At 45.3% G+C, this 10,300-nt stretch overlaps 1 protein-coding gene across 1 annotated transcript; it reads left to right on the top strand.

The window, feature by feature from the left end:
- The first annotated feature begins 5,896 nt into the window (after positions 1 to 5,896).
- On the top strand, positions 5,897 to 10,005 carry LOC116730727 (uncharacterized). Its single transcript, XM_032580146.1, has 4 exons — positions 5,897 to 6,717; positions 7,587 to 8,283; positions 9,128 to 9,447; positions 9,964 to 10,005. Exons 2-4 carry the CDS (start codon positions 7,987 to 7,989, stop codon positions 9,965 to 9,967), a joined length of 621 nt encoding a protein of 206 aa, XP_032436037.1. The 5' UTR covers positions 5,897 to 6,717; positions 7,587 to 7,986; the 3' UTR covers positions 9,968 to 10,005.
- The last annotated feature ends 295 nt before the right edge of the window (positions 10,006 to 10,300 follow it).

Genomic DNA, 10,300 nt, shown 5'->3' with positions numbered 1-10,300 from the left:
TGTGACCCAACCTCGTACATTATACCAACACATTTCTGACTCCAGCCGGACCTCTTATTTGACCCGGTTCCTGTTTGATGATGATTTTGATCTCCATGAGTCAGCTTTATAAGACCGATGTATTAACCAAAACAACTCAGAGTGACCTCCTGCAGGGAGATATGATTATTTCTGTCATAAAATAGCAGCTTATGAGTCAGTCGCAGATTTAAAATCGTTGGTTGTGAATCTGATTGCAAAACGTTTCAAAGCAGCAACAGAAAAATTTGTTTTTCACCTGAAAGTTGAAACTGAGGTCAAACTTCATTGTTTCCATTTTGGTTATTTTGTTGTTACTTTTTGTTTTGCACATTGTTTCTGTTTTTTGTAAGTTTTCTAGGTATTTTGTGACATTTTTAAGTGTGACATTAGTTTAGTGCATTTTAAAATATTTTTGAATCTGTTGATGTTTTAAAATATGTTGGGTTTTTTTCATTTTGGTCATTTTATTTTTGTCAGTCATGACAAAAACCAGTCTATCTGGTGGGGCCCAAGCCTGGTGGGGCCCAGACCCGGTGGGGCCCAGTCTGGTGGGGCCCAGACCCGGTGGGGCCCAGACCTGGTGGGGCCCAGACCCGGTGGGGCCCAGTCTGGTGCTTGTCCAGTAATATGTCAAAGATTGCGATGCTTCATGGGTAAGTGAGTCATAAAGGATGCAGTCATCCTTTTACCGGCTAAAGGACGAGTGTTTCTCCTCTTCGGCCAGGTGAGTCATTACCTCTGTGAGGTAGACGGTGGCAGATGTCCCACTCTGTCCCCACTGGTGTCCCTGAGGACGTCTTTTAACAAGCTGGGAGGGGGACACCTGATCTCTGTTGTGATTTAAGTGGGTAAATCTCAGGTTTCCTCTCGGCTGCTGCACTTTGTTCCCTGTTTTCTCACAGAACCCTGGAGCGGAGAAACCGGACACTCCTCTGTCCTTCAGCCTGGATCAGAGACATCGGTTCACGCAGGGAGATCGTCTTTCAGCTGCACCTGAAGGCGGCTCGCTCCAGGTTCAGGCCTGTGAGGTTCTGTAGGAGGATCTCCAGCTCAAATCGTTTAATCCTCGACCTTTCCCGACCGTCTGCCTCCCACACACCTCCCGTTTGGAGCGTGGGAGAACTAATCCCACTAATTAAACAGAAACGTGCAGCTAAGACATTTTTATCACCGAGCTTAATGCTGGAGGAATACTTGACTCTATGAAGACTTGTTTTGTACACAAGCACTTCATGGTTCAAAGGTCAACAAACTTTAGCTAAATAATATCTGAAAAATATGTTAATAGAAGCCCAAATTAGTCTTGTTTGATAAATTTAAACTCTTTTTTTTAAGAGAACAGAAGCATAAACGTGTGAATGAAAAACCCTATCATGACCCCATGACCCTGGATGCCTCCGCCTGCAGGTTTTCTGGGATCGTCCCACAGGGTGGAGACCCTGGACAGTCAGTGAAATCAGCTCCTTGCTGTAAACATGGTTAGCTTTAGCTGTGATGGTTCTTTTCTCTGTGTCTGAGCCAAACATCTGACTACAGCTGCAGTCTGACTGGATCAGCATTTTACCATCCTTCCCATCCACCACATGTGTAGCATTAGCTTGAAGCAACGTTTTAGGGCCAAACAACATCTTGCTGTGGGGAAGCTAACTGTAAACGGACGCAGTAAACAACTGAAGCTAAAAGCCCAAATGCTTTTTATTCATAACTAGATGGGGTTTAAATTCCTCCACAGGGTGCTGGTTTGCTAAGTCTCCAAACTGCTGTTCCAATAAAAACAATTCTCCTCACTTTCTCTTTCTTATGGGATGAATCTTTCCTCCGTGACCTGGAGCATTTCCTGTCTCTACATTATTTCCTGTTTTAGCTTTGGTGTCATAAATTCTTCATTCTTTGACAGTTTTCAGCTTTTGCTGCTTTGTGTTTTTTTCCTTTCACTTTGGTTTTATACATATTTATTTTACTGAAATGAATGTAATTATCATGAGCCTTAAGAAAACAAAATGTTAAAATGATTATTTATGACTTTGAAATCATTTTTTATGTCTGATTTGTTTGAGCTAAAATTGTTTAATCTTTTTTGTTTATTATTTAAACTGGACATTTTTAATGGATTAGGTTTTCTAATTTGTTATTTTAGGCCAGTGTTTCTGGATACTTTTAAAATACAAATTAAATGTAAAACAACAGAAGTAACGTTTTAAGCAGCTAAAACTTCCCTTTTTGTGAGGCTGGATAATTACTGACCCACTGCTGCATCATAATGACTGCAGAGGGACTCAAAGTGTCACAAAGCGTAAAATTCAGGTCAGCTCAGAGATTTCCAACCAGATCTGGAGGTTTTGGTCGTGATGGAGTGAAACGGATGGATTACTGGCAGCAGCTGCTCTGATTTTGTCAGCAGGTGTTTTTGTCATCAGACCTTTCAGCTTCTTTCCTGCCAGGAAAACTTCAGCCCAGCAGGACGTGATTCATGCTTTACCAACAAAGTTACTGAACTTGTTCAGACTAAATGTGTAGGTTATATCTGGGTTAGTTATGATCATGTGCTTGTCGGGTTGTAAGTGTGTTTGCGTCCCGCTGCGTGTGTGCTGACAGTGCATGTGTGCAGGATTTACAGCCTGTAACGAGCCCCTCCGGCGTCGCAGCAGCAGTCTGCTCCTCATACACCGGAGGAATCTCATGCTTCAGCAAAATGCAGATGTTTTATTTTCCGGTGGAGGTGCAGACTCGGAGCGGGAGATTTATTAACATGGGAAAATTAGCTTGTGGTAGCAACTTCAGAACGGGGCTGGTACCGATGTCCAGTTCTGAGTCTTCAAACGATGCTGACCTACAAACGCAGAAGCAACCTGCTGACTGCAGAGGAAACTGTTTCTAATGAGGAGCCTGTAAATACCAGCTTGTTCCTCTTTGCTTCGTCACCAGAAACTTCATCACATATTCAGCTGAAAATATTCAAGATGTGCAACATTTAGAGCTCAGCGTGAGGCTCCTTCTTTAAATGTGTTGCTAACTGAGGTTATTTTTCCATTTCTGTCACAGTTTATACTTGTAAACCCCGAAGGATCACGCGGTTCAGTTGCATTTAGTGTCCCATGACTTTCAGTAGCAAAAAACTGCAAACATTTTCCCCTGAGTGAACAACAGGATCCTGGCTGCAGCGGTCAGAACCCCAGTTCTGTTTGGACCTCCACAGATCAAAACTACCCTTCAAAGTTTCACCGACCACAGGTGGATGGGCGTCACCCGACCCAGTTATCATTTTGACCCACTTTCCAGTGTTTTTACAACCACAGCACAGCCGTAGGATTTTTCTCGGATTTTCCCCCAGAATCTTCAGCTTAGAGTAAAAAGTCGGGTCTGACACAGAACCGTTGGTCTGACACAGAACCGTTGGTCTGACACAGAACCGTTGGTCTGACACAGAACCGTTTGTAGAATTACAGTCTGAAATTAACAGCAATATTTTTTATAGCTTGGTAAATATTTAGCTTCAAATTGAATTATTTAGCCTGTTAACTAAATATTTAGTTTGAAGCTAAATATTCAGCTTGCTAATATTTAGCTTCAAATTAAGTATTTAGCTTATTAACTAAATATACAATCTGAAGCAAATTTTCGTATTTCTAACTAAATATTTATTTTGAAACTAAATAACTAACAATCTTCAGACTGAATATTTTGCTAGATAGGTAAATATTTATCCTGACACTAAATAGCTAGCTTGCTAAAGAAATTAGCTTGTTAACTAAATATTTCATTTGAAGCTAAATAACTATATTTAGTTTGAAACATTCATTCATTCATATTTATAAATGAATGAATAATAAACCCCAAAGTTTTTCTCTCATAAGATTCTAGATAATTTTTGCTGTGTAACTTTAAAAACGGCCCACAGGTTCTGACCCGGTCGAGTCGGTCATGTTTAGGGGTTTCTGTCTCCTTCCAGGTGTTTCTCACTGTTGGAGGTCATAAAGATTTCTGTCCAATCAGACGCCAGAGTCACGCCCACTCACTCCTTCATTCATTCCCATCGGATTTCACCTCCGAACGGTTCTGGATAAACTGGACCTGACGGTTCTGAACTTCTTGCCTCATATTTAGATAAATACATAACATCACTATTTGGATTCTGATCCTGTTCTGTTTCATCTTTGACTTCGGAGCAGCAGGTTTAAAGCTGAACCAGCTTCAGATGTTTCCTAAATAAGCAGCAACATGGCCGAACTCGTCGGATCCCATCTGCTGACGGTCTGACGCTGCCTGCTGACATGTTCAGGGGGAAAACGTGTTTATTGACCTCGTGGTGTCAGTGACCTCAGCCCGCGCCCCAGGCAGCAGGAATTTCCCAGGGAAAACACACCTATGATCGGATCAGAACCTGCAGGCTGAGCAGGAGCTCCGTAAATCATCGGCATCTCAGAGTTCAACCAGAGGCTGCTGGGTGGAAATAATCACTGGGTCTGGGCTTATAAATACGCTTAATGGTTCCGCTGCAGCGTCAGGGCAGACCGGGTCGAACGGGTCAGAATCTGGCTGGAACTGGATGGAATGATTATTGGTTCTGATTGGTTCTTATCAGCCAGTAAACAAATGAATATTTGAGTCGCAGGAAAAACTGGAAGAGTATTTACATGGAAAAGTTTTAGCGTCCGTCCGTCCGGAGTAAAGCAGCAGCTTTACTCCGGACCCTCCAGGCCCGGTCCGGTTCCTTAAGTCCTGCTCCAGATGAACCACAGCTGAGGGTTGGAACGTATCTGGAGCAGCAGATCCAGAGCTTCAGCATCACACCGCTCTCATTCCTGCAGATAAAGCTTGGATAAGTCCGGCTCCATCCCGCCGTCTCTCATGGTGGAAACACCAACAAGAACTTCTCCAGCTCAGTCACTGTTTGTCTGGTTGACATTTTTAGAAATAATCGGTTTAAAAAATACTTCCTGCAGGATTCTTTGCTTTCCTTCTCCAACATCCATCACCATAAATCCTTCATCTGGTTTCTCCTCCAACTCGGAGCTTTTCATCATGTCTGCCGCCCACACAAACAAACCACGCCGTCTCTCCCACAACACCAGATGCACCAGAGAACCGGCTCTAGGGTTCAGGAAGATGTGCTCTAAAAATGCCAAGAGACAAAATCCGTGCACCATTCACAGCTGCAGTCAGAAAAAAAGCAGAAACAAGTCAATAAGTGAAGTGAAATCCTTGAAAAGTGTCAGCGCAACAAAGCCTGGTCTGTTCTGCAGAGACGGATGTGTGAACAGCAGGGAGGCAGGTACGAATCCCGCCAGGCTTCCTCTTAAAACTCATATTTCATTGATTTTTCTGTGACAAGGCCGAGGATTCGTTTCAAAGGCTTCTCCTCCCTGAACGGAGCAGCGGTGGGAAAGCTTAGCGGATGTGATGCCGGCGGGAACGCCGTCTGCTCGGTGGGAACGCTGCTGCTGCTGTGACCCACTTCCCCGATCCTTCACCGGGAGGGAAGAGAGGACAAAACATTTCTGTGCTTGGAAATGGGTCAAATATATTTCATTCATTTTAACGGGAATGAAAGCGGCTCAGATGGAACCGATTGGTCCGAACAGATCAGAACATTCACCAGAACCAGTTCTGCTGAATCAAAGGAAACAGAAACAGTTTCAGACACAGATGTTCACAAGTCATTTGTCCCAAGAAAGACTAAAGCCTCAAGTCCAAGTCATGTCTCAACACTTCAAGAAAAACAAACACAATCTTTCCTGTTGTTTAGTTTCTGGAAATATCTGGAAACAAATAACTAATAATGACCAACGTACAAGTAACTATCCAACAAGATGTAGACTTTTGCATTAAGTCAAGAATTCCTAAATATTAATAAAAAGTTTCATTTCCACTGGAAGATGTCCCCATATTGTAATGATGGACGGATCAATGTCTGATGTCGGATGGATGGTTGGATGAAGGAACAAAACCTCCATCAGGACTTCTGAATCTCCTTCAGTTTCTCCTCTTTGCTGTCAGAAATGTTTCCCTTCAGAATAAAAGCCCGTGAAGTGGGGTTTGTGTCTGAAACGTTTAGCCGAGCTCCAGTCCTCCAGAGGCTTCGTTAGCGTGACCTGAACTCGTAAACAAACATCACAACCAGAAGTAAACAAGGTTTAGATGAAGAGGATTCTGGCCCATTTTGGCTCCAGGGAGGTTCTGTGCAGACGGGTCAGATCGGGTCAGATCAGAGCTGCACGCCCTGCAGCGCCGGCGGCCCGGCAGAATTGCTGCCCTGTTTTCATTCCAGCGCTCTGGAGGAACTGCTTTCGCTCCGAGGAGAAATCCATATTTCCTGAATCCCAATCAGGAAGCTGGGAGTTCCTGCTGCTGTTTTCACTCCAGAAGAAAACAAGCTGAGGTACAAACTGTTTCTGGACCAGAACATGTGCAGCTCCAGTTCTTCTGTGCAGGAACATGGAGTGATTTACACTCCGATTTCAGCCACATTAAAAGCTCCTCAAACGCAAACATCAGGAGCTTCAGCAGCAAAAACAAACAGCCGGCTGGATGGGAACCGAGCCCGCTCCGCATTCTTCCACCGATGGATTTTTCATTTGTTCTGAGGGTTCTGCTTCTGCATTTAATAAATATAAATTAGCCTGAAGAGGGAACAAATCCTGAGATACTGAGAGTCATGAGGAGAGAGGAGATGGATGAGGAGCAGGACAGATTCAGGTTGGAAATGTTCTTTTGTTGTGGTGATGAATTAAATGTTCCTGCACACAGAAGATTCAGAACTCTGCCAGAACCAGACGTTCTGCTAAATCCATTTAACAGAAGCGTCATATTTTTGTTTCTAGTTATTTTTCATTAAATAATGGAAAAATAAAGGCATGAAGAGACCAGGAGGCTGACATGAATGGGACGAATAATCCAGCAAAGTAAACAGAAACCAGGAGGGAGGAGTGGAAAGTGATGGAGGAGCAGGTGGAGAAACCAGAGGAGATGTGGAACAGCTGCAGCTGGATGAGAGCAGATAAACTGAGGGAGGCAGAAACACGAACACAAAGACAGCAGAGAATAAACTGGTATGGCAACACCTTTCGAACAATAATGAGAACAGAGAAGTTTACTGACTATGGCAAGAAATATAGAATATAAATTAACAAATAAAAAACAAAACAACCAAAGAGCGACGAGGAGAAAATACTGGATCTCCTCATCGCTGATACTCCTCTCTCTCCTTGGCTCTCCTCTCTCTCTTTGGTTCTCCTCTCTCTCCTTGGTTCTCCTCTCTCTCTTTGGTTCTCCTCTCTCTCCCTGGTTCTCCTCTCTCCTTGGTTCTCCTCTCTCTCTTTGGTTCTCCTCTCTCCCTGGTTCTTCTCTCTCTCCTTGGTTCTCCTCTCTCTCCTTGGTTCTCCTCTCTCCCTGGTTCTTCTCTCTCTCCTTGGTTCTCCTCTCTCTCCTTGGTTGATCAGTTTTCTTTCATCTCAGTGAAGAACCTTTTGAACGGGTTCTGCCCTCCAGTCTTGCTCCATATTTGGTTCTGCAGCAGAAAGTCGGATGTTTTTCTCACCTTCTGTGAAATCTGTTCATATTAACAGTGAGTTCTGGCCGCATGTGGTTGACTGACTGCATCAGGAGGAGGAGGAAGACGAGGAGGAAGGAGGCACGGCATTAAGACCAAACCGCTCCGGATGGCTGAGAGCAGAAACTGGATCGGTCTCCTGACCACACGTCTGGTTGTGCATTAATGTGTTTGAGAAAGCAGGAGTCAGGAGCAGTTTAAACCGACAACGTTGGGTTATGTAGACACAGTGGAGGTCTGCAGCCCCGAGCCGTCCAGCAGGCAGGACGTCATTCATCCTGAGGTTTACTTTGTAAACCATCAGATCCATCTCTGCAAAACTTTCCAACACGCAGTGAGGTCCCGGCACCGAACCCTGAACCGGGCCGGGCCGTTTCCTACCTGAGACTCCCAAACACGCTCTGTCATCAGTTTGGATGCAGACACACAGCAGGTTTGAGTCCCAGAGGCGTCACCAGGTCTCCTCCACCCAAACCCGGACCCGAGCCAGCGCTCGTTTGGCCGCCCGGCCGCAGACCCCGGGCGCAGTTCCCCGACCCAATCAGAACCGTCACAGCCTGTCGTCCAGACCCACAATTAGATTTGAGCTCCAGAACCGAGTAACACGCCAGCGCAGACTGAATCTGTTAACAAGATGCCTACACTGCAGCTTTCAGCCTTACCAGGGGCACAGAGAGCCCAACACGACCCCTGGCTGGGGATCCGTTACTGGTGTGAGCAAAACTCTGTTAATGTTCTGCTAATGTTGAAAACACAAGATTTCACTTGTGTTTCCATTAAATTACATTTTCAGTATTATTCTTTGTTTTTTCACTGTTGATCCAGTGACTTGTGTGATGCAGAAAAAGTGTTTATATATTAACATATTAATCTTTATACGGTTTCATTTATCGAAAGACGTGAGTTTTATTGAACTTGGTGTTTCCATGTTTCTAATTATATGTTCAGTGAAAGTGCAGCTACTGACTGCGGTTCATAAGATCTCCTTTCCAAGAAACATTTACTGTGTTTCCATTACAAATGTGAGCAAAACTTTGTCAATATTCTGCTAATGTTGAAAAAACTAAATGTTGTAAATTGCAGTATTTCAATTAAATAAGAAATTAAGTTAAAAATCAAATGTGAATAAGTCTGTTCACACTATAAGTCATTAAAAATCAACTTCCTGTCGTATTTGTCTTTTTAGGCAGTTGATCACATGACTTGTGTGATGCGAAAAAAGTTTTTCCATCTTAGTTTTGCAAAATATACTTATTGCGATGTGGCTGAAAAAACGCCTCATCGGGTTTTTGTCACAGCTGCCGTGTTTTGATTTGGCTAATTTATTTTTGTAATTTCAGTTTATGCAATTTTATGGTCAGTGGAATCGCAGCTAGTGACTGTGGTTCTGCTCATGGTTTGGTTTGATGAAACTGTGAAGGTTTGTAGGCGTCTGTAAGGTCTGGTCAGAAGGAGCTGAAGTAAATGTAAGAGAAACGACGGCAGGAGGAGTCGGAGGTCAAGTCTCCCTCTTTAAAACTCTCCTTGTTGTGTTTGTTTTGCTGCATATCTGAGCAGAACTCTGCAGCAGCGTTTCCCCAAAGCCAGAGGCTCTCCACAGTCGGGTCGCCGCCTCGCTGTGATCCCTCAATTCCCAGAATTCCCACCCGCATCGCCCCCGCCTGCAGAGCAAGAATGGATGGATGGATCCTCTCCATAAATAACCAGCAGAGCGGAGCCAAACCCCCACCGTGTTTTTCCCCTCCACGCTTTGTTTCAGAGCCCGGACAGAGAGCGGCCGCGTCCAAACCTGCTGGTTCCACCGAGCGGGACCGCAAATCCTTGGCACACACTGGGATAAAGGAAAAACAGGAGAGTGGAGTTTGGGTAAATAGAGGGTAAGAGGAGACGCGAGATTCCACAAATGTTTCTGCACACGAGAATAAAAACAGGGGAGCAAGACTCAACTTGATGCTTTAAAACTCAAAACATGAACGAATCTGTGAAAACCTTTAAAGCAACCTGAAGCTAATAACTTCACTAAGTCAACAGGCTGCCATCCATCCATCCAACCATTCATCCATCCATCCATCCATCCCGTTAACATACTTCAATCTGTCGTCTGGTTTGTTGAAAAACAGATTTTTAGAGCTGCTTTCGATACAGCTATCTACGAAACCATCCAGCTTTATAGAAAAGACACTCAGATGTTGTTTTACAGAACTTATATTTTATATTTCAGCCACTTTTAATGACACTCTTAACAACTTACTATGTTAACACACATCTGAGTGGAGCAGAATTACATGTGGGGTTCCACAAGGTTCTATTCTGGAGCTTCTTCTCTTCCCCATCCACATGTTACCATTTGCTCCTGAACTGGGAGGGGTTAGGGCCCCACACCCACCTGATAGCTAACAACACGCAGAGCGACGCGGAGCGACGGGGAGCGACGGGGGAGCGACGGGGAGCGACGCGGGAGCGACGGGGAGCGACGGGGAGCGACGCGGGAGCGACGGGGAGCGACGGGGAGCGACGGGGAGCGACGCGGGAGCGACGCGGGAGCGACGCGGGAGCGACGGGGAGCGACGCGGGAGCGACGCGGGAGCGACGGGGAGCGACGGGGAGCGACGCGGGAGCGACGCGGGAGCGACGGGGAGCGACGGGGAGCGACGGGGAGCGACGCGGGAGCGACGCGGGAGCGACGGGGAGCGACGGGGAGCGACGGGGAGCGACGCGGGAGCGACGGGG

Source organism: Xiphophorus hellerii, chromosome 13 (assembly GCF_003331165.1).
Source record: "Xiphophorus hellerii strain 12219 chromosome 13, Xiphophorus_hellerii-4.1, whole genome shotgun sequence".
Taxonomy (NCBI): Eukaryota; Metazoa; Chordata; class Actinopteri; order Cyprinodontiformes; family Poeciliidae; genus Xiphophorus; species Xiphophorus hellerii.
This window is presented reverse-complemented; position numbering and strand designations above follow the sequence as displayed.